Source organism: Scylla paramamosain, chromosome 11, assembly GCF_035594125.1.
Source record: "Scylla paramamosain isolate STU-SP2022 chromosome 11, ASM3559412v1, whole genome shotgun sequence".
Classification (NCBI taxonomy): domain Eukaryota; kingdom Metazoa; phylum Arthropoda; class Malacostraca; order Decapoda; family Portunidae; genus Scylla; species Scylla paramamosain.
This window is the reverse complement of record NC_087161.1, coordinates 25593906-25618522: the sequence shown is the minus strand read 5'-3', so window position 1 is coordinate 25618522 and position 24617 is coordinate 25593906. Positions and strand designations below refer to the sequence as shown.

Genomic DNA, 24617 nt, shown 5'->3' with positions numbered 1-24617 from the left:
TTATCAATAATTTCACTGATAAGGACATTTCTGATTTGCTATACCAGTTTGTAAAGTAAGCTCATATCCAACAACATGATATATTCTGATAAGTGTGACACAATCCTTCTTAGAGTGTCTCCCACATCACAGCAATCTTCAGCACACCTTTACAACACTTTTTGGCAAGCCTCGGTCAGATTGTGCGAGACAAAATAAATTCACAAACATACATATACCAAGGGTGTCTCCCCACAAAAAAGGTGGGGTTAGCCAAGACAAGGCACTTCACTTTCACATTCACACACATTTTACATCCCTCTCTTTATCCCCTTGGCCCACAAGGGAGAAGAGAAATAAACAGAACAAATATATAAGCAAATAACATGGAAGCACTCACTTCACACCACAGCTCTCCCTCCCTGTCAAAGTTGTAGTCCACGATCCATGAGTCTTTCTCCATGAGCAGTTCCTGACGCTGCCTCGCCTCTTCAGGGCTCACATTCTCCTTGCGTCGCTTGGTGCTGAGGTGCAGGTTGGAGCTGGGCATCTAGGGAAAAGGAGGTGAGAGTTTCCAGTCACATACAATGGAAACTGCAACTCTCTTCAACAACTGTATCTTGGATAATATTTATGGGTTTCAAATGACACACAATGGAATCTGCAACTCATCTCATTTGATAATGTTGATAATTTGATAATGTCTTTGATAATGTTACGATTTCAAATCACACACAATAGAAGCTGCAACCTTCCATTCAATAACTGTGCCTTAGACAATGGTTACAAGTTTTCTATCCACAAGACAAAGAACACCATCTCTCCTGTGATTTTTCTCAGTATTGTGATATTTTGGTTTTGGTTTTGGAGATCTATGAAATGATGACATGGATTTGAATAGTGAAAGATTGAACAGGCAGTAAAGGTTTGACTCTCTGTGGATGCTCAGGCAGCAGATCCATGAAGGTAAAGCTCAGCTGCTGGATAGAAGCAGCAAAGTTTGACAGGTCACAGCAAGGAGTAATAGAGTCTCAGAATGTTCACCTTACAGCCAAGCTGTCTTTTAATTATAAACATAACAGTGGCAACAATGAACCCTAAACACAATCTCACCTCCATGTTCTCCTCTTCCCCTGCCTCCTCCATCTCCTCCTCTCCAAAGCCTTCATCCTCAGCCACAGCATCCTTCTTTTTGCTCTCTGTTCCTTCATCATCTGACAGGCCACCTTCCTCCCGGTCCTCCTCCTCCTCAGGCTCAGAGTAGTCCTGCTCTTCCTGCTTCCTGCTCCATGATGAGGTAGCAACATCTCCATCTCCAGCAGCCTGTGGGTGATGTACAGTTTGTTTATATTTATCTATTTGTTAATTTTCAGCATAAATTTCATACAATACCAAGCAAAACATGCAATAAATCTTTTTCTCTGTTTTTCCTTTACATTGAGTAAAAAATATATACATTATCAGGTTGCTCACATAATTCATTTTATTTTTGGAACTTAATAAGTTTTAATAAAGTTTAAAGTTTAATAAAACATCAACTCCAAGCTTTGGTTTTTCCACCTTCTCATGCTCATTACAAAAGTATGATGTAAACAATCCCTATAATATAAAAAAAAGTTACAAAATGCAAGGAAGTGTTTTACCAGCAACTAAAATAATAATGCACTTCACAACATACATCACATTCATTCAGTAAAAATTTCCTTAAAAAACCTTTGCAAACAGCAAGGACAACAGTAAAACAAAAATAAAAAAAAAGGGATGTACTACACATGTATGTTATCTACTAGTATTTTGTAGGAGGCATTCTTACCCTCTCTTCATCTTCCTCTTCTTCATTTTCATCATCAGATACACCAAATGTTATTTTGTTCTTCTCTGTTTCCTGTGCATCCTCTGCTGCATCTCGTCCCTCCCTTTCCTCTGGTGCAGTTTTTCTTGACGGCCTCTTTTTGTATGAGTCACTGTGAAGACAGATTACCCTTCAGTGGAGAAGACTGAAGACAGAAAATATTACCTTTTCCTCTACAGCAGTGGTTCCCAAACTAGGGGGCGTGCCCCCCCCTAGGGGGGCATGAGAAGGACACAAGTCATCTGCTCAAAAATAATTGTTTAATTAGAATAATGAAACCATTCAAAGAACAAGTATTTGCCATTACATACATACAAAGTATAATTATATCAGTCACTCCAACCCGTTTTCTATTAAGTTAGTTCTACATGTTTTGAACACGTCACCGATACCAACCACATAATTTCACATAAACAAAAAAAAGAGGGAGAGGGGGTGTGCGGGTCTACTGGAAGCAAAAAAAGGGGCGTCAGGTAAAATAGTTTGGGAACCACTGCTCTACAGCATCACACTGCCCAAACTCCATGGTAATAAGATGTGCAGGTGTAAGTGTGTGTTAGCTAAGGGTTTCAGGTGGATATGTGGGGTCATATGAGTGACTGATGGTCCACCTGGAACCACCCCCATAACAAAGGTTTCCAAGTTAGGAACCACAGAGTGCTTTCAGGAAGGCTATCAAGTGATTTCAGTCATGATTTAGATTAAATTGGATGCTGTAAACCATCAAAATGGAAGCTTTTCATTGTATTCACTTTTTTGTTTTTCTATAGCTCTTGGTATCACTATATTAATTATTACAACTGATGATTTAATATAAAAGATGACAAATAAGAGAACACAAAGTCTCATACTATGATACTCTGGGTTAAAGAAGAGGTCAAGAACTACTGTCCTATAATGCAAATAAAGGCCAAGCATTGACAAATCTGTAACTCAGCAAGAAGGAACTAAAAGGAAAGTCTAACTAACAATGAAACCATCTACTCATCACTAACCAACAATACAAAACAGAGCACTCATACAATCAATCATCACCTAGACCTAACCAACTCACCACATGGCCATCTTGTGCTTGAAGGAATTGTGGATGTCCTTCATGACGATTTTGGGGATGAACTCCTTCTCCACAAAGGCCAGGATCTGTGAGGGAGTAACAGCGTACACAAAGCGGTACTCCTTGTGTGGCAGGAAGGTGAGGCGGAGGACGGTGCGGTGCTTCAGCCTCCCAGACTCCTTCTGGTGCAGTCCTGTGGTGATGGTCATACTCTCCAGCACCTGCAGACACCAAGAGAATGATTGCCATGGTAGAGCTAAAGAAAAAAGCATGATGGCAGATGATGACATAAGAACACAAGAGAAGCTGCAAGAAGCCATCAGGCCTACACATGGCAGTCCCTATCCATAAACATATGTAATCTTTTAAAGCTCTCTAATGATTCATCACTAATAACCTGATCACTGAGTTCATTCCATTCATCCACCACTCTATTTGGATGTGAGACAGGATCTTGTGGGTTGTGAGTGACAGAGCCATGGGAGAGGATGTAACAGCAGGGGATGAGAGAGGGTTACAAGGTCTGAGTGATAATGATGAAAGGGAGTGTCTTGTCGAAGGTTTTAATGGGGGAAGCGTGGCTGTCTTAGATAGTCTGAGAGATAATGAGAGAAGTGAAGACATCCTAAGTGGTCTGAATGAGGGAAGTGAGAGGGTCTTCTATATAGTATTAAGTGGGAGAGTGAGGCTAACCACCATGATTTTTATAGGAGAAGTGACTGTCCTTTGAAAGTCCTGTGAGGGAGTGTCCTGTGTGGTCTTAGTATGGGAAATGAGAATCTTTTAAATGTCTCCTGGATGCTCCTAATAAGGGAGGTGAGGATGAGGGTGTCAGAGGGTGTCCTGGGTGTAGGAGAGACAACTAGTACGAGTACACTCACCTTGCCCAGGGACACTTCGGACAGCTTCATGCGCAGGGCCTCAGCCCGTGACCTGGTGACGTGGTCCAGAAAAGGCACTTCCATAATTGGGGTGGAGATGTTCTTGGAGGCCGTACGTAGCACCTCCTTCATGCGGGGCACACCTGGAGGAACATGGAGAAGGGGGGTGTTACATGGGGTGTGGCACTCACTGACACATTGCATCACACCATGGCAAGGAAAACTGAAGGAGGGAGGGATGTTAAACAGTAGCAATTAATACATCTCATGCATCACTTATCATATATCTAATTACTACCTTAACAAAAAGTGTAAAAAGAAGCTGAAGAAGAGAAGGAACTGACCAAGTGTGACGTTGAGCTCATCCCTGCCAGCGAAGTGGAAAGTGTTGAGGGTCATCTGAGTGAGAGGTTCCCCAAGGGCCTGTTTGGAGGAAGAAGAAAGGTGAGTCTCCCTTGCAGATATGCAAACATACACTCACATACACACACACTAAACCAGCCAATACACCAACCCATCACTTCATCAGTTACTCAGTCAGTCATCTCACAAAGCAATCATCAAGTTATCAAGTTACTGATCAATGAATAAATAAAGAACCAATCTATACACAAACTGATAAACTTTTTAATATGTAATGAGGCTCATCAAAGGCAACAAATAAATAAACAAATAAAAATAAATTAATAAATAAATCTATCTTTATATATATTATAAATTGATCAATGAATAAATAAAGAACCAATCTATACACAAATTGATAAACTTTATATATATATATATATATATATATATATATATATATATATATATATATATATATATATATATATATATATATATATATATATATATATATATATATATATATATATATATATATATATATATATATATATATATATATATATCAGGCCAGCAATCCCACACTGGGTGGCACAGACAAGACCCCACACATTGACACAGGCATCATTCATGCTCTTAGCCCTGTTGTCCCCCAGTGGAAAAGGACTCTTGTGTCCAAAAAACTAAAGAAAAATAAATTAATAGAAAGAATAATATAACATAATGAATTCATCAAAGTCATCATTGATTTTTTAGTGTGATGCGGCTGATCAAAAGCAAAAAGTAAACAAATAAAGAATGAAACAAACAAAAGAAAGCAAGAAGGAAAGAATGAAAGAAAAGAAAAGAAAAGAAAAGAAAAGAATAAAATAGCACAATGCATCCATCCATCAACACATGAAGTCCTCCAGCAATCAGTCCAGCCCTCCAGTACCAAGTCCTTCACCTGAGCACAGAGCGCCCCTACAGCCTCTCCTGGGTTGACGATGGAATTGAGAGCCTTCATGTGCACGGCTGTGGCCACCTCCCGCTTGGTGAGGCGGTGTGTGGCAGGGGTGTGGGGCAGATGCACTTGCTCATAATACTTGGCCACCATGGCATCCAGGGCCTCAGACACCACACCCAGGTTGGAAGCACTGGAGAACACTGAGTTGATGGGATCCAAAATCTTGGCGGTTTTCTTCTTGTATCTGAGGAATGGAGGGAGGAGTGCTAGCTAAGTGATCTACTGGTGTTCTTCGTATGGTTTTCTAGTTAATAAGCTTTTTTTCAGGTAACATATTTGCTTTTTAATAGTGAGTACTTACTAATTTATTAGTCATTAATGTTTAACTCTTTTACTGTAATATCCAACAATCTACAACATTCAAAGCACTGTACAAAGCCTCCACAAACACTTACAATGAAGAAAAATATGAAGAGAATAGATTTTCCAATGTTGACTAAGTATAATGTTTTGAGGCAATGGTGGAACAAAACAGTGGTTTGTGACTGAGGAAAGATACACAAAAGAGTAGTGAAAGGGTTAAGTGTGGCATTACATTATTTTTTCTCCTGAAACTTTTACCATTTTCTCCATCAAGTACTATCAGTATAAAACATATAAACCAATTACAAAATACACATGCTCCATTTATGTATTATGTAATGTATTTGACGGCACAGCATACAGGCAATAATTCCCAATCTATTCCCTTCTGTCAATAGCAAACAGTAGCCCAGAGGTGAAGATGGACCCCTGCCACTCACTTGTCTCTCTCCTCAGGCCTCAGCTGGTGCCAAAGGTTCTGCAGGTGGAGGTTTGCATTGGAGCGGCCGACTGTGTAGCCTGGGATGTGCTTCTGCTCGTCAATCTGCTCAAAAATAATGAAGATGAAACAAACATGGCTAGAAATTTTGAGCAGTACAATCAAAATGATAACTCATTTTGATCTTAACTTACTTTATAATCACCACCAACAGCACAAACTTCAGCATAATTTCTAAGTTTTTAAAATTCTAAATAAAAAGGACAGTTTAAGAGGTCCTGAAATCACGCATCTCAGTCCTTTTGCATTGTAATGGATTTCTACATTGTGCTCTCCCTGAGGTGCCACCACACATGTCTAAGAGAAGGCCTGCCACGTGGGAAAGGCCACAAAATCAGCACCACAAAGCAACATAATAAAGAACATACAACAGAAAATGGAGTTAAAAAATAAAGACTAAAATACCAACAGATGAGTAACAAAATCAAATAATGTTAGAAAGAAATTCCAGTAAAAAAAAAAAATAGACAAATATCATTATCAGATTCCATGTAACACAAAATGGCTGGGAGTAACAGGTCACAAAGAAAAAAAGCAATAATCTTTCTAAAGCTACATTCAGGCTCAGCTACATATTTTATTTAACAGATGCTAACACTTTACACTATGACAAGATACACTAGCTGGACTTCTACCCTGTCATGGCAAGAACTACAATAAATAATCATTCATTCAATCACTCAGTCCCACGCTCCCACATATCCTTGACAGAGTGACTATGTTAGGGTTTTACAGGCAGCTTCAGAGAGAAAGAATGAGGGCATCAGAATGGAGGTAAGAGTGGTGCCAATTGTGGAGAAGGCAAGAGAAGCATGTTTGAGGTGGATAGGATGGAAGAGTATGACCCTCTGAAGGCAGCATGAAGGGACCAGGTGGAGAAGAAAAGAACTAGGAGAAACAAAGGATTAGGTGAGGAGATGGAATTGAAAGTGACATGAGACAGCTGGGCCTGATGGAAGAAGATGCACCAAACAGAAATTATTGGCAACATATAAGAGCACCTGACACCATCAGGGACTGATGAGGCCAAGAAGAAGAGAAAAAAAGAAAGGAAGAAAAGAAAAGAAAAGAGGAAAAAGAAGAAACCAATAGTATTGCAAGACAGATAAAAAATACATTGCAATGATTGTGACTACAGTAAGCTCAGATAATAGGGATCAATGTCAAGGTTATCTCAGCCACAATCAGTGCTCAGTGGTTGGAGACACGACACGACACAACACAACACAACACAATGCAACACACACCTTACTGCAGAACTTGAGGAAGCCACTCCACCGCACACCACTCTGGTTGACGCCCTTCTTGTTCCGCTTGCTCATCTGTGGGAAGAGGTAGAGAGTGATGATAGTGATGTTCTGATTTCTCTTTTGTACTGATGATGAAATGATGAAACTTGCACTAATAAAATAGATTACTTCTTTTTACTTCTCTTCCTCTTCCTCCCTACCTTCTTCCTGTACTTCTCCACCAGTTCATGTTCACCAGTGGACTTTGCCAGGGCAAGGGCACGAGGTTCCATGAGACGATGGCCATTCTGCACCAACACATCCATTGTCGCCAGGCTCTTCAGGAACGGCACCTTCGTCACATCCAGACCATCCTCGCCGTATGAAAACTGTTGATGCAAACACACACGAGTGATAGTGGTTCTTTCTTTGTACATATTCTATCTGTATGTCGTGAAAAAAATAAACAAAAGAAATTTCATTATTCCTCAATAATACAACTGTACAGGACAGAAGAATGTTTAGACACTACATAAAAAGGATCAATGGGCAATGCTCTTTTTTCCTGGTGACCCCAGAAGAGGCAACAGTAATCTAAAGATGATGAATAAAGATAACTACACATTAGAACAGCATGAATGAGTGTCTTTTCTCAATATTCAAGACTACTTTCATCTGCCTGAATGGAATGTAAGGAATGAAGGTAGCTCCTGCCCCCATCCAGCCTCAGTGACTCACCTGCAGCACCAGGCCATCACTGTTGCGCACTGTCATGTCATACTTCACCTGGATGCCCTCCAGGTGCTTGATGAGGCACCGCTGCAGGTAGCCACTGTCTGCAGTCTTCACGGCAGTGTGCTGCAGACTCTGTGATGAGAAGAGCCAAGAAAATAATAACTAGATATCAGGTAAGGTGAAAACAATATTGCAGGTATAATCATACATTCTAAAATCAGTCATTCATCCATCTACCTACACAATTTGATATAACAGTTGTTTGACCTCATTTATATTTTCCTTCTTTTCTTCTGTGCTTTTTTCTCTTTGACTTCAGCTTTACATTTCCCTCTTCCTACAAACCACACTTACGATCCCAAACACTCACGTCACGGCCCACAATGCAGAGGAAGTAGTAGGACTTTGGGTTAATGCCGGTCATGAATCTGTCCGGGATGTAACCTCCAGCACGGGGGTTGACCTCATACGCCTTGAAGGATGGGAGGGACTTGCCAGTGATGCTGAGTGGCATGCGTTTCCCGTCAATGGCCACAGACCCAAACAGTGATGCCATCTGGTTCATGTTAACCTGAGGAGCAATGGTACTGTTGTTCCCGTAGTTAACCTACTAGTACAAGCTAAGAGGCTAGGATGTGAGGCAAGGCTTGATGGTGTTATGCTAGATTGGGGTGAAAAGCTTACCTTAGAACCCTTAGCCCCAGTGTCCACCATCATCCTCATGTGGTTGTCCAGGCCTCGCCTCAACAGCTGCTTCTCATTCTGCCTGTGAGTGGAAGGTGAAGTTTTAGCACATTCTGAGGGAAAAACAACCTCTACCTTGGTGGATAAACAGCACCACCAAGGAACATGGTTTTTTCATGCAAATAACACCATTAGTCATTTTTTCCCAGTCAGGCCATCTTATCACACCAGCTGAACCTTCTACATAGCTGTGTGGCCTCACCAACTGAACACAGCTCCCCCACTGTAATGCCAGGACACATGAGGCCATCAGCCATGTCAAAATATCAGACCCACTTGGTACTGACTTCTGACACTAAGGCTAACAGTTTGGGATACTTCTTTCCTGTGATACTGAATTCTGTCACTAATACTGCCACAGCTTCTACAGTTTAATTCTCCATGATGTTGTAGTGATCTGTGACCTAACTTCTCTGTAGCAGTGAGTGAGTCTGAGACGCCAACCCACCCTGTGACACTGGAGGTGGTGGAGCCCAAGACAGCAGTGTATGCAGCATCTATGGATGCCATGTCTTTCTCATTGCCAGACATGTGACAGCGCTCATAGTACTCCCTTAGGTCTGCCTCCATCACATCCAGCTTCAGGCTCACACCAAATGCTGCCCTCTGTGGGTGGTGGGCAGTAGGGGGATTAGAGGAATGAGCTCAAGGTGTGGGAGGGAGTGACCTGATCTTGTACATCAGGATTATAATTCACAATAAACTTATAAGCCAAGAGAAACAGATCACAAAACTATGTAATGTTCATCTCTATAAATTGCCAAAATATAAAACTACAAACAACTCTAGTTTTTACTGGACTCTGGATAAATGTGATTTTCAGAATAGTAAAAAGGGAAAGATTTTGTTTTTAACTAAACATCATTCTCAACACCAAAGGAAACATACATTATTTCAATAAATAATGTCTTCCCCATTGCAAAGAATAACATTTCATTTCATTTCAAACTTAAAGATATTTACTGAATTAAGAACTGTAACAAGGAAAAAGTTTGGATATTCCTGTTCAGTAAAAGGTGAAGCAACAACAACACACCTCAACAAGATTGCTGAGAGCATTGCGCCGCCACTCGCTGACACTCTTTGGGGTGACAAACTCCTTGACGCTGATGGTGTGGCCACACCACTTGAGGTAGTACACACACAAACGATTGATGGCCGTCAGCAGCTTGGATGCAACCACTCCACCATACAGCTGTGGGTGAGGAGGAGTGAGGTGTATGTGTCTGTGTGTGTGTGTGTGTATGAACATTACACTGTAGCTGGTCTGAATGAAAATAGAATTGGCACATACAGTTATACACAGTTTTTACTTTAAGAAAAACTTTTAGCAATAAAATAATTACCCTTTAGTAACAACAAGAGAACACACACAATGATCATGATGATAACAATAATTAACATAATATGGAATAAGTTCAATCCACTCATAACAATGATAGTAATGGTAGAAGATACAATGGCATGCAAAACTCAATCAATGTGCCACCTTTGAGACAATAGCAATGATGCTGTCAATACCAACATGACCACTTTACCAAAAAATAACAATGACAAGCAATACAACTAAGACAGAGTACCCATGCCTACACTGTGCCTTGTTAGTGGTGCTGGTGCTCACCTCATAACACACATGCACCAGGCCGTGGCTTGTTGACCCGATGGCACTCTTGTCGATGACTCCCGAGAGTAGCTCCCCGTCGCGCATCACAAAGTCTGAGTCTGTCATGGTCTCCCGCCTGTGCTCAGCTGAACCACCTGCCCGCCACGGCCGCGGCTCACTCGTCTGCCACAGCTGGAGGCAGGCAGATAGGGAGGGAAACATCAGGTGTGGTGTGTAGGGAAGGAGAACATCAGGTATGGTGTGTAAGGGAGAACATCAGGTGTGGTATAACATGATGATTTTATGTAGTCATTCTGTATGTTTAAACTGAATGAGACAACAAGTTTGGTGGGGTGATTTCCATTCCCATATGTGTGAATATTTTTCTTCTTCTTTTTTCCTTAAAGCAGTTGGCATAAAACTTACATCATTACACTGGTACAATAGTGTATGATTTTCACAAACCCTTACAGCATCAAAGATTTATTCACCATCAACTTTACTAAGCTTGTGATCATTTGGATTCTACTATTCAAATTATAGTCTCTGCAAATGTATGCACAAGTCTGAAAGATCAAGAAAACCAAAAGAATTCACAAGAACAAAGTTAATAAAGTACACGAAAACAGACACTTCATGACAGCAACTTATCCAATTTTCTTACAACCATACAGCATTCCCTTGGCTATCAGACTCAAGCCTTCCTCCAGTAATCATTAACTGGAACTCTCACTGGGCCTTTTTCTGCTCTCTCTCTTTTTATTGTCCTTGGTCTGTGGCTCTCTTATAAAAAAAATTAAATAAAATCTGGTGTGACATAACTGTGGGAGAGGAACTCAGAAGAACTCACATCTACTTTCACAGAGGTCCTGAAGGAGAACGAGGGGCGGGCCTTGTGCTCTGGAATGATGTTGAGCAGCAGTGTGGACATGACCTGCTTGCCAGACCACAGTTGCTGGGGCTTGAGGATGGTGGGAGGCAGAGTCTTGATCCGGGCAGTGTGGTCAGGCAGCCCTGAGTACACCAACTGCTGGTAGTCCTGGCGGGTGAAAAACTTTCCCCTCATGGTCAGCATCACACTGGCCACCACACAGTCCTGCAGCGTAACACAACTATCATTATTGTCAGTCTTAATCACCACACAAACCTGCCAACATAACACAACTATAATTAGCATCACAATCTTAACAAACACAACTCTGTCACATATGTTATCTACCCAAATGATACATACCAACATCATTAACATCATAGTCTTAACTACCATAGTTCCATTACATCCACTATCTAGCCAAATGATGGAAGACATAACTGGCAACACAACAGTACCACAGCAATCACACACACTATCATCAACCGCACATTCTCAGTACAGTACTATTATCACCAACCACACCTACCAAACACTAGGCAAGATATACTAACACACCAAGACACCACCACCGCCACAACACTGACCTAATCTAACGTGACCTAACCTAACCTGGCATAACTTGACCCACCTGTATAAGACCAGCAAGGGGAGAGCCATCCTTGGGTGTGAGGTACTGGGCATGTGTCGTTACCAAGTACTGGGCCTCACTGCGGGCTAACTCATTCTGTGGGAAGTGCATGTTGAGCTCATCCCCGTCAAAGTCAGCATTGTAGGCCTTACAGTTAGCGTAGGGCATGCGGAACACTCGGTCATTGGGCATCACCCGAGCACGGTGGGCCTGGATGCTGGGTCGGTGGAGGGTCGGCTGGCGATTCATGAGCACAAAGTCTCCATTCTGCAAATGCCGGAACACTATCTTGTGGGCATTAACACAGTGCACATGTGACTCTGGTGGTGTGAGCAGCTTCTTGGCCATCGCCTCACGCTGCTTGGGGTCCATGGCATTGAGGTGCTTCCGGTGACCCTCCTCATCCTCCACCATCACCGCCCCAGGATACACCAGCGGCCCATTCTGCACCTGTGTTGCCAGAAGATCACTAAGCACATCTGCACAATAACCATCCCATCAATTGTTGATAAGTAAACTTGCAAACAAGGAGTGCCCTCAATATGCCTTCCAAAACACCCTTCAACTCAAGAGAAGAAATTATCTCAATATTGACTGTGAGGACTTCATTCACATGATATGAAATGCTCTTCTTTAAAGTAAGTGTTTAACACACACGTGAGTTATCTATGCATAGATTTGGTTATTCATTAAAAAGAGAAAGATTAATTACAACCTACTATACATGCATTAACTGTAGTGGTTAAGATGGTTTGGTCAGGTGAAGAGAAAGCAAAGAAGTAAGATGACAAGAAAAATATTAGAGTTGGATTGAGTACTTGTGAAAGAAAACATCCTATATAAAACACTATGGCAGTGCTGGAGTGGCTGAGTGAAGAGAGATGGTAAGATGTAAGGTGTAAGAGAATAAATTATGTGCACAGGAACAAACAGAGATTCTTCTGCTGAAACCATCCTCCAAAAAAAAGAGCAAAGGATGTGTCTAGAACCTCCTGCCATGCCCATCCCACAGAAGGAGTTCCAAGCAATGAGCATTTCATTGAAGAGTGCACCTGTACAATCTAACTTGTGTGGCAGAACAGTGGCTCACCAGATGCCTGAGGTACTCCACATTCCACTGTGTGACAGGCACTGGGTAGTACAGCCGCACTGCAAAGTCTTTAGGCACTCCAACCTCATCCACCGCCAACATGGGATCCGGCGCAGCAACGGAGCGTGCCGAGAAGTTAACACGCTTGCCCATCAGGTTGTGGCGAAACAGCCCTTCCTTCTTCTCTATGATCTGACAGAGGAAGGATGGTGACCAAGGCTTATAAGGACAGCATATATCATAATTACATTATTGTTATCAAGTCATTAAAACAAATTATCATTAAAAGTTGAAATTTAAACAAAACCCCAAATCTGGCAAGCATATTTTCAATCTACACAAACAAAATATCAATGGTCTGGCACACAGAGACATCAGCTTTTAGCGATGTCACTCACACCAGACTTCAGATGTGTCTCAAAATACACCACTATATCCATCACTAATGCATCAATAAAGTAGCTCTTAGGCCCATGTTCTGAACCTCTGCGCCACACCTCCACTACATTCAAAAGGCTCTAGTTGAAGTTAAATGAGTTTTTAAGGATGCTTTTATAGTTCTAGTGACATATTAACATTTCCACATTATTAAAAGAAGAAACACTCTTGAGAACCCAGCTCATTATCTCTGTCGCCTTTGAAGAATTCCACAGCTGGGTCTACCTTCAACAAGATCCTGGAGCAAGTCAACCACACATCTTTGGTCCCCTAATTAAAGCTGGCGTGGCAAAGCAGCATCCCTGAACTTAATTAAGTGTTAACCTTCATGGAGGACAGAAAAACTCAACTAGTTATTAAAAAGCAGAGAAAATTACCAAACATTTCTGACTGGAACACTGCACAATGGAAAATCACAAAGATACACTGAGGAACACTGCTTACCATGAAGAACAAATCAATCCAACCAGTGAAGTCAAAACTCTGTGAACTGTGAGTCCTTAACCAAATATTACCCAATGCACAGGGACAAGCACAGCCAGCAACGTAACCACAAACCGGCAGAAGTCAAAACTGTCGTAATCCAAGAACTCCCAGTGCAAAGAAATAATGAAACATCTTGGCCACCCACCTGCCTCATCCCCTTCGTGGTAGACTTCACCAGTCGGCTCAGCTCAGCATCATAAAGGGCATCCACATAGTTCTGCAGCTGGTACCACACTGTCTGGATCTTCTCCACATGCGTGCTGCCAGCCACCTCTGCCACCATGTACTGCAGCACCTCAGGCAGCTCTCGCACACTGCCATTCACCAGGGACAGCAGGAAGCGCAGCACCTTGCTTAAACGCACTATGTTCTGCACCACACACAGGGACAAGACTCTATTAGGTTTGTGTTCTGTTTTTCACTCTCCTTCTCTACCCCACTTGAGAGAGAGAGAGTGGGAGAGGGAGAGAGAGAGAGAGAGAGAGAGAGAGAGAGAGAGAGAGAGAGAGAGAGAGAGAGAGAGAGAGAGAGAGAGAGAGGGGGAGAGGGAGAGGGAGAGGGAGGGAGAGAGAGAGAGAGAGAGAGAGAGAGAGAGAGAGAGAGAGAGAGAGAGAGAGAGAGAGAGAGAGAGAGAGAGAGAGAGAGAGAGAGAGAGAGAGAGAGAGAGAGAGAGAGAGAGAGAGAGAGAGAGAGAGAGAGAGAGAGAGAGAGAGAGAGAGAGAGAGAGAGAGAGAGAGAGAGAGAGAGAGAGAGAGAGAGAGAGAGAGAGAGAGAGAGAGAGAGAGAGAGAGAGAGAGAGAGAGAGAGAGAGAGAGAGAGAGAGAGAGAGAGAGAGAGAGAGAGAGAGAGAGAGAGAGAGAGAGAGAGAGAGAGAGAGAGAGAGAGAGAGAGAGAGAGAGAGAGAGAGAGAGAGAGAGAGAGAGAGAGAGAGAGAGAGAGAGAGAGAGAGAGAGAGAGAGAGAGAGAGAGAGAGAGAGAGAGAGAGAGAGAGAGAGAGAGAGAGAGAGAGAGAGAGAGAGAGAGAGAGAGAGAGAGAGAGAGAGAGAGAGAGAGAGAGAGAGAGAGAGAGAGAGAGAGAGAGAGAGAGAGAGAGAGAGAGAGAGAGAGAGAGAGAGAGAGAGAGAGAGAGAGAGATACAAAACGATGGAAGAAAACTTAGGAGAGAGGAAATACTTATAATAATATGAGATAATTCAGTTTTCCAAATACCAACACCTGCAATAATAAATAACAATAGTGTGTCAGGCAAGGAGTTGAGAGTTGAGAGCTATGAGTTGAGAGCTATGTTACACAAAAGTAGATATGGACCCAGGACAACACAATCTCAACTCCTGTATCCCACAATTCAAATACCACTCCCACACACCCTGAGGATAACAGGTGTGCTGGTGCTCTATCGCCACGCCTTCTCGGTAATTGCACGGCCGGAATTTTGGAGGCACCACCATGAGTGTGTTGAGGAAGAAGATGTCAGTTGGGTACGGAAGTTCACTGGTGGCGAGAACTGGATACAGAGCAGCCAGCACCTCCTGGTTCTTGTCCCAGCATTGCCTCAGAATGTCTCTAGCCTGTGGGAGAGTGTCAGGTGAAACAGTCTGGGAGAAAAATGTGTGAAGGATGTGGATCAATGGAGAGTTCAGAGAAACTGACTGGAAGTGAAGCTGGGTGAGTGGAAGAAAAGATCATGCTCATGGCAAGATGTAAATTACTATTACCTTTTGCAATCATCCTTTGATATGTAAGAATATTTTGGAAACTATAATACCAAAAGTGAACAGAAATATCCAGGCAGAAGCAAAAGAGAGACCCTTCTCACCATGGTTAACTATTTATAGAGAATTCCCCAGCAGTATCAGAGTAAGTTCATGGCTATAAAGCATAGAAACCATTTAAAACAGTACAAAATTCTTAATGTAAAATGGTTAAAATGATGACTAAAACACAAATCCAAGATGGTTTTCTGCCACAATTCAGTGATGAAGAAAGAAATACTTTGGTAAAATGCACCTGTTCTGAAGTGATATATGACTGAGCATCCAGGAATGGTGTTAGATTTCTCTTCTCCATTTTCCCCCTTCCTCTTCTCTTTCTTCCCTCTCTGCCTCCACTTCCTCTGTCTGTCCATCCTTGTCCTTGTCCTTGTCCTTGTCCTTGTCCTTTTCCTTCTTGTTCACTCCGGACCTGATGAAACGCGAGTTCTGCAGTGTGAGCCTGACAATGGACTGGTGGCAGAAGATGCACCGCTTCTTATCACTGTAGTAACACTTCTTGATGAAGGACTTCACTACTTCTGTCTCCAGATTCTTGATGATGGAGGTGGAGGTCTCCGGGCTGCAGGTGCCGCCTGACGAGAGGAGGAAGTCATCAGTTACATGTGGAAATTACTTCAATGTTCTCTCATTAGACTTGATACTCACTAAAATAATCTCATTATTTTTTATCTATAATTATTTTTTTTATGTAGCAGTGGCCAAGAACAAGTAAAAAAAAAAAAAGAAAGAAAAAGAAAGAAAGAAAAAAGGGCCCACTAGTGCTGGCCCTTAAAGAGAGGTAAAAAAGAATCATCTTACTAACACAGCTTTAACAAAAAAGTCAGGCATCAAAGATTACAGCATGGCATTGCAGTCTCATGGTATCAATGATATCAGGCTGGCTGCTTAAATCATAATAATCATACTGCATGTTAAATTTATTCAAGGACTGTGTTGCTTGAGCCTCAAGATTCACAGTGATTAGCATGGGAGATTAGACTTGGAAATGATGACCTGTTCTGCTCACCTCTGATCACCTTGTCACAGTACTTGGAAAGGGTCTTCTTTAAGTTCATTAGATCTGCCACGATGCCCGCATCCTTCTGAGATAGCTCTTTATCATCTATCCCCACTGCAACCTGGGAAAGACATACATGAAAACATCCACACACATGTTAAATATAGTGTCTTGTGTGTGTGTGTGTGTGTGTGTGTGTGTGTGTGTGTGTGTGTGTGTGTGTGTGTGTGTGTGTGTGTGTGTGTGTGTGTGTGTGTGTGTGTGTGTGTGTGTGTGTGTGTGTGTGTGTGTGTGTGTGTGTGTGTGTGTGTGAGAGCATTCCACTGATTCAGACAGATATTCAGAATTTGAATCCTGATCATACAAATTTTTTTGTGTGACTGTTACCTAAAATCATACTAGCAATGCAGTAGGAAAAAAATATTTGCAGAAAAATATATTAAAGATATATCATCAATGGAAGGAAAATGTAAGTCAATACAGTATCATTCAAGTCACCAATAACATAAGTATACATTACTATTTATACTGCAGGCCAACAATCACTTAAAGGGAGATGTATGCAAAAAAAAAAAAAAAAAAAAAAAAAAAAAAAAAAAAAAACTTTCACAATTTTGATAATGTAAAGAACTCAAATGTTAACAAATAGATTAAAAATAAGCAAATAATTTAATACCTAAATAAATTAATTAATAAATGAATAAGTACATAAAAGTATGGTTATGAAGAAACTTTTCCCAGAAATGTTTAATATTTGAGTAACACAAGTACTGCTCACAGCACCACTCACCTCTGTGGCCTCCATGGGGCTGGATATAGAGCGTGACAGGATGTTCTCAAGCTCAAGTGCCTCATAGCCATATCCGGCATCCAGCAGCTGCATCTGGTACTTCAGGAGCAACACATGGTGGGCTGGCACAGAGGAGGACCACATAAGACAATAGACAAATAGATTCATACCTCTCTAAGGAGTAAATAAATACATGAGTCAGTTAATTATGTGGGTAACAAGAAAGGCAACAAGTTTGACATAAATCTAACAAAGCTGAAGTCTTTATTTGAAAAAGAATAATAAAAATGATGAATGGAACTCTTGCAGTAACAATATTCAAGAGGAGGCAACAGAATACTGATAACTCTATTCACTCATCAATCCATCCATACATTCAATAATCTACTTCACATTTGGCAAAGTTACTTAAGCAGAATTTAGTTACAAATATTATAGCTTTTACTATAAACAATCTCTCACTTTAACAGTTATAGTAAATAGATCATGTAATACTAAGCCAAAAACAATGAAGTGCAAGCATCTCTACACACTTATTCCCAGAGAAGAAGAAAGCCTTTCCAAACACACCGATCAGGGCCAACACTCACCCCGAACCTGAATCCTGTGACAGTTGCAGCAAATCCCTCGCAGTGTTTTGTTCAGCACATTATAAAAGAAGGGATTGTACACAGGCAGTGGCAACTCTATGTGCCCACAGTGTCCTTGGCAGCGTAAATTGGTCTTACCACATGTCTGACAAATATCTTTAGTCCTGCCTGGCACTGGGCCTGGAAGGAACACAGACGGAGAGCTGAATGAAGGAACAATGCAGTACTACATCTACAGGATAAGAAGTGACATAGCAATTCATAACATGGCAGGTAAATATTGAGATAAAGTTCAATGGTGCCAGCTTGTCACAGAGCAATGAACTGTTGAGAATCAGCTGCAAGATTCATATTTGTTGTAGTTTTCACTGATGGTCTCAGTCAAGAAACATTCTGCAGTCGCCAAGAAGGTCTATATGTGATATAACTATGCAGCACAAATAGATGTCAATAAAAATAGTCTCAGCTTTAAAAGTATTTCCTTACTTTTAATTTAGATAAAAGAAGGCTAATTTGAAGACCAATAAGAGAGAGAGAGAGAGAGAGAGAGAGAGAGAGAGAGAGAGAGAGAGAGAGAGAGAGAGAGAGAGAGAGAGAGAGAGAGAGAGAGAGAGAGAGAGAGAGAGAGAGAGAGAGAGAGAGAGAGAGAGAGAGAGAGAGAGAGAGAGAGAGAGAGAGAGAGAGAGAGAGAGAGAGAGAGAGAGAGAGAGAGAGAGAGAGAGAGAGAGAGAGAGAGAGAGAGAGAGAGAGAGAGAGAGAGAGAGAGAGAGAGAGAGAGAGAGAGAGAGAGAGAGAGAGAGAGAGAGAGAGAGAGAGAGAGAGAGAGAGAGAGAGAGAGAGAGAGAGAGAGAGAAGCATACCAATAAAAACTTCAACAAAACACGACAAATTCCATCATTTATCGAATACAAAAGGCTTTCCTGACTGGCCCTGCTGGCTTGAAGTGCAGGGACAAGACTCACCCATGCGAAGATCATAGAGGCCGCTGGGGATGATGTGCCCCAGTTCATTGAAGGATTCGTCATTGGTCACTTCTACCAGGGAGATGTGACGGATCTCATCTTCAGTGTAGATCCTGAAGCCAATGTCCTCTATCCGTGTGTGCTCCACCTGGCTGTAGCTCCCCATCCTGAAGGGCATGCACAACTTACTTCCTCATAACTTGATGTAACACCCTCCACAGATAATACTGTAGAAATATTAGTGTCTTCATTCAAGGACTCGGTTAGTTACTTCCTCATAACTTGACTTAAACCCTTTCCCAGATAATATTTAATAACATCAGCATCTTCATCTAAAGGCTTGGTTAGGTTGGGTTAGGTTTAGGTCAGTTCAGTTCAGTAATTTCACTGTTGATCCTTTCACTGTATATATCACAATAAGAAAAGGCTTCATATTTAACCCATATATCAATTGTGTCTCAAAATTAGTTCTCTGATCTCTTGCTTCCACTGTGGCATGTGGGCTGCAATCAGGTAGGTGTGGTAAACCCTTCTCTTCAAGGGAATTATAAATACTATAAAAATAATATTGAAATAACATTAGTGTTTTCATCTCACAGACAGGTTAGATTAGGTTTAGATCCATTCAGTTCCTTAATTTCACTACTGATCTCTTCATTGTGAGGATCACAATTTTAAAAGGCTTCAATTTTATCTAGATGTAAAGGCATTCTTATATAAGTGCACCTGCCACATGGCAAAAAAAAACATTGTTCTCAGTGATGTACTTGGGTCACATATAACACAGTGGTGTATGTCTTTATCACTACAAATTGTTCATTCATGAGATATTCATTTTCATCAAATTTATTGTTTCCTCCATGTACCGAGGTTACTTTGTGCCACGATGGTCTTCTGGCAGTGTCAGGAGGAAGGAGAGTGAAGGATGAGAGGAAAGGGGGAGTAGAAGAGGGGACTTAAGAACATAAGAACATAAGAAATAAGGGAAGCTGCAAGAAGCGACCAGGCTTACACGTGGCAGTCCCTGTATGAAACACACCTACCTATTTCCATCTGTTATCCCCATCCATAAACTTGTCTAATCTTCTCTTAAAGCTCTCTAGTGTCCTAGCACTGACTACATGATTACTGAGTCCGTTCCACTCATCTACCACTGTATTTGAGAACCAATTTTTTCCTATCGCCTTCCTAAACCTAAATTTTTCAAGCTTGAACCCGTTATTTCTTGTTCTACCCTGGTTGCTGATCCTAAGAATTTTGCTTACATCTCCCTTCTTATAACCCTTATACCACTTAAAGACTTCTATCAAGTCCCCTCTTAACCTACGTCTCTCTAAAGAATGTAAATTTAACAGCTTCAACCTCGCCTCGTAAGGAATACTCCTCATCCCCTGTATCCTTTTAGTCATTCTCCTCTGTACTGATTCTAATAGACCTATATCTTTCCTGTAATGTGGGGACCAGAACTGCACAGCGTAGTCTAGATGAGGTCTGACCAGCGCCAAGTATAACTTTAATATTGCTTCCGGCCTTCTACTTTTAACACTCCTAAAAATGAATCCTAGTACCCTATTTGCCTTGTTTCTGGCTTCTATGCATTATTTCCCTAGACGGAATTCAGAGCTAACTATAACTCCTAAATCTTTCTCATACCCTGTACCTACCAGAGTTTGGTTGTCTAATGTGTACCTATTGTGTGGGTTTTCTCTACCTACGCTAAGCACTTTGCATTTATTGATATTAAATTGCATTTGCCATCTATCTGTCCATTCATTCATTCTATCTAAGTCTGCCTGTAGGGCGATGGCATCCGATTCCGACCTAATTACTCTACCTATCTTTGTGTCATCCGCAAATTTACTAACATCACTACTAATTCCACTATCCAAGTCATTGATATATATTAGAAATAACAATACTGATCCCTGTGGCACCCCACTAATTACATGACCCCACTCGGATTTCGAGCCGCTTATTACCACTCTCTGTCGCCTGTTACCAAGCCATGACCCTATCCAGCCTAACACCTTCCCATCTATCCCGTGTGCCCTAACCTTTCTCAGGAGTCTTTGATGGGGTACCTTGTCAAATGCTTTACTAAAGTCCAGATATAACATATCATAACTATCACCATTATCTACTGCCTCGTACACCTTACTGTAAAAACTTAACAAGTTTGTCAGGCAAGACTTCCCCTTCGTGAAGCCATGCTGTGACTGATTTATCAAGTGCATGAACAAAACAATGCCTCAGCCTACAAAAAAATATTTTTTTAAATCACCCAATAGGCAGGTTGTATTCTGCAAGGCAGGAGAGAAGAGCTTGATTATGAGAATCAGTCTTGGAAGACTGCAGTGGCTGTGTGTGATTACTTTGAGGCGATAAGAAAATTTCACAGCAATAATGAAGCTTAACTACCTCCAGTTCTTGGCAATGAGGACTCCAGTGATGGGAAAGTACCAGTGGACAAATAAGGTGGGTTAGTTAGGTTTAGTAGGGTAAGGTTCAGTTAGGTTAGATTAGGTTTAGTTAAGCTCCGTTTTTTTCATTGTCATGCATGAAAACAAAACAGTTAATAGAGTGCACTTATATAAATTTACCAATGTAAATAGTGCCTCGAAATTAGTATGCTAAGGCTATTTCTACATTGCCCCCTCCCCCTCCATTCCTCTCAGGCCATCCCTGGTCTCTTATTCCCTCTCTGATAAGGTGGGATCAAACTTGTGGACCTCTAAGGTGGAGGTCGAGCACTGTGCCACATACTTATTAGATTCAGGAGAGTTAAACCCACACCTTCAAGGAAAATATCAACACTATCCCTCATTCTTTCACTGCTTTGATCTTCATCAACAATGATTTTTTTTTTACTATACAGAACAATATTAGAGACTGGAAGGGTAAATCGCAGTTCCTGGCAATCTTACAGCCAAAGGTCAGCAGCAGTCACCTGAAGGCGAGGTAATACACTGACAGCACTTGAGTGCAACGCGCCTCCTCAGTTCAGAAAACTCTCCCTTAACTAAATGTGGCACCAGGACCATCACAAATACTGCATATCCCTTTCATAATGTGTTACCTGTTCGCAGGCGACAGGATAGGCCTAGGAAGCTGGTAGTAATCAAGTTATTATGGAAACTATTGCTTCACGTCGCCCAGGCCGCGATGCGACACGTGCGAACCTGTTTGTAAATATTCAGGGAAGGCAACGATAAATTTTGTAGTGTGAAATTGTAAAAGAAAACATTGTACATTTATAAAGGGATATTGATTATTGTAAATTTGCTAAGAAAACGTAAAATTGTAAATTTGTAAACATCGAACTTTCACCATATCAGGGAACGATAAAAACTGTAAACCTGTAAAAGGGAACGTTCTAAATTAGGGTAATGTAAATTTGGTAAAGAAAAATTTACCATTGTTAACTTATGAAGGGAACGAGAAAGTGTATAATGTACATGTAAATATGGATGCTAACACTAAATTTGTAAAAGGAACAATAAATAGTAAATTTGCAAAAACGAGACGTTGTAAATGTGTAAAGGGTTTCTATTATCTCTTGCACTACTTACTCAGTCTACTTTTCCTCAAATCTATTAATAAAAACTTTTAATATAGTTCATTACTTATGACTTAGCTTCATCTCCTTAGTGCTGATCCTTCCATCCTCTTCTATTATCCTAAGCCATTCTTCCTACCCCGTTGTGGATATTACTGCTGTCACAAGCACTTACTTGGTTTTATTTTAGCAGGGGTTTAGATAGGCGCTGACATTAATTTCTATTTAATTTGGAGTTCTTACAGTTAAATAAAATTATCCTCCCACCGTTCCTGTAAACACCAAACAAACCCAGAATGTGACATACAGTAAAATCCCTCTTATCCGGCATCAACGGGACTGCCGACATGCCGGATACTTGAATATTGCCGGATATTTGAATAGAAGTGAAATTATGTCCACAGTCACCACCCTACACTCACGTTTCTTACCATAACAAAGATCAGCTGATCTGATCAGCTGCTTAAGTGTAAGCACAACACGCTTCCTCTTTTCTACAACTTTAGACATGATGAAGGCGTCAGGCGATAAACAGTGCACATGCGGGACTGAGTCACTGAGTAAACACAGTGCAGTGGGCCGCGGGTGGCGCGAAGCAGTGCGCTCTGGTGGCGAGGGGATAGAGTATGCCTCGCTCGGGAATTTTAATCGATTTTATGAGTACACATTGATTTTTTATTGATTTTAAGGCTCGGGCAAAAATGTGCCGGATACTTGAAGCTGCTGGATACTCGAATGCCGGATGAGAGGGATTTTACTGTACATCTATTATTAGGCAAAAAATTTGACATTTTTTTTCACTTTTATTTAAAAAAAAATAGCGCTTCTTGAATTTTCACAAAACTGAAAGAATTATTTGGAATTATTTGCTACTTTATAAGTTGTGTGGCTACGTTCGAGAGAAGGAAATAAAAATAAATAATTAATTAAAATAATAAAAAAATAATAATTAATCAATTAATAATAATAATAATAATAATAATAATAATAATAATAATAATAATAATAATGATAATGATAATAACAATAATAATAATAATAATAATAATAATAATAATAATAATAATAATAATAATAATAATAATAATAATAGTTGCATTAGGTTTAGGTTAATTAAGTTCATTAATTTAATTGCTGATCCCTCAATTGTGTTTATCTTGATTAAAAAGGAAACATCATATTTTTGCTCAGAAATAAAGTCACTATCTTCAGTAGGGTCATAAGGGTATTACATAAAACCAAATAATGATAATGATAAATAAATAAATAAATAAATAAATAAATATATATATATATATATATATATATATATATATATATATATATATATATATATATATATATATATATATATATATATATATATATATATATATATTATTTATAACACTATTGCTGATAATAATGAGCTAATGTGAATTAATGACGCTGGAATTGTAACTAACATGAAGTACAAATTTCACTTTCCCATACCTAAATTACATGATTGTTCCTGGGCACACTTGAAGGCACCTTGGGACTACAAAGCTACCACCCTTTGATGTGACTCTATAATACAATACATGTAGAATCCTTGTCTAAGTCCAATTCAGTGAGCTGGGAGGGTGTTACCCTGGTGGAGTACTTCTTTTAACTGACTTCCCTTCAAGCACTCATTACTGCCTTCCACTTGTTCTCCCCATCTGTAGACTGCAACTGTCTCAGCTCTTCCTGAGTAGGATAATTCACAATAAACAAGTACAATGTATCTAAATAATCAAAATGTAAAATGTAAATTAGTTTAATTTGGCCACAAGCCCATCCCTGCACCTGGCACTCCTGAGCAGTGGCCAGCCAGGGCACCACAGCCACCACTGCCATTCCCTGGGATGCCTCACAAGATCTCAAGGCTTCACTCCTTACCTCAGGAATTTATGATTAAGTTTGCAGAATGCATGTATTCAAGGTGTGCTTAAATACAATTTATGAAGGTATTTAGTATTTAAATATCATGTGTATTTTGTATTTTCAACATATTCAAAGTATCTAGTGCCCAGTTCTGGGAAGCACTGATATAAACTATGAAACTTGGCTGTTAAAATGAAAATGAAAAGCTTGGAACATTCCAAACAACAGTGTGGTCAATGAGCAGTGCAACTGTCTGAGGCAGGAGTGAGGAATTAAGGCACAGCCTTTGGTCTAACAGCAAGACAAGACAAGGACAT

The 24617-nt window shown here is 40.7% G+C and overlaps 2 protein-coding genes across 2 annotated transcripts in view; both read right to left on the bottom strand.

Annotated features, from left to right (window-relative positions):
- LOC135105106 (DNA-directed RNA polymerase I subunit RPA1-like) overlaps nucleotides 1-15249 on the bottom strand; it is an 18164-nt gene extending 2915 nt beyond the window's left edge. Inside the window, exons 1-21 of the mRNA XM_064013107.1 lie at nucleotides 15113-15249; nucleotides 13892-14116; nucleotides 12823-13014; nucleotides 11733-12182; nucleotides 11081-11326; nucleotides 10249-10422; nucleotides 9664-9822; nucleotides 9076-9233; nucleotides 8568-8649; nucleotides 8254-8454; nucleotides 7887-8015; nucleotides 7370-7537; nucleotides 7167-7241; nucleotides 5861-5964; nucleotides 5058-5301; nucleotides 4111-4189; nucleotides 3767-3909; nucleotides 2886-3106; nucleotides 1793-1943; nucleotides 1093-1302; nucleotides 380-529 (exon numbers count right to left, since the gene is read on the bottom strand). Coding sequence (XP_063869177.1) covers nucleotides 380-529; nucleotides 1093-1302; nucleotides 1793-1943; nucleotides 2886-3106; nucleotides 3767-3909; nucleotides 4111-4189; nucleotides 5058-5301; nucleotides 5861-5964; nucleotides 7167-7241; nucleotides 7370-7537; nucleotides 7887-8015; nucleotides 8254-8454; nucleotides 8568-8649; nucleotides 9076-9233; nucleotides 9664-9822; nucleotides 10249-10422; nucleotides 11081-11326; nucleotides 11733-12182; nucleotides 12823-13014; nucleotides 13892-14029 — 3474 coding nt within the window. The 5' untranslated portion in view covers nucleotides 14030-14116; nucleotides 15113-15249. The remainder of the gene's footprint in view (nucleotides 1-379; nucleotides 530-1092; nucleotides 1303-1792; nucleotides 1944-2885; nucleotides 3107-3766; nucleotides 3910-4110; nucleotides 4190-5057; nucleotides 5302-5860; nucleotides 5965-7166; nucleotides 7242-7369; nucleotides 7538-7886; nucleotides 8016-8253; nucleotides 8455-8567; nucleotides 8650-9075; nucleotides 9234-9663; nucleotides 9823-10248; nucleotides 10423-11080; nucleotides 11327-11732; nucleotides 12183-12822; nucleotides 13015-13891; nucleotides 14117-15112) is intronic.
- LOC135105108 (DNA-directed RNA polymerase I subunit RPA1-like) lies at nucleotides 15178-22053 on the bottom strand. Its single transcript, XM_064013109.1, has 7 exons — nucleotides 21934-22053; nucleotides 18858-19024; nucleotides 17896-18075; nucleotides 17306-17427; nucleotides 16525-16636; nucleotides 15754-16090; nucleotides 15178-15314 (listed from the first exon to the last, which is right to left on the bottom strand). Exons 2-6 carry the CDS (start codon nucleotides 19021-19023, stop codon nucleotides 15795-15797), a joined length of 876 nt encoding a protein of 291 aa, XP_063869179.1. The 5' UTR covers nucleotide 19024; nucleotides 21934-22053; the 3' UTR covers nucleotides 15178-15314; nucleotides 15754-15794.
- Nucleotides 22054-24617: the final 2564 nt, after the last annotated feature.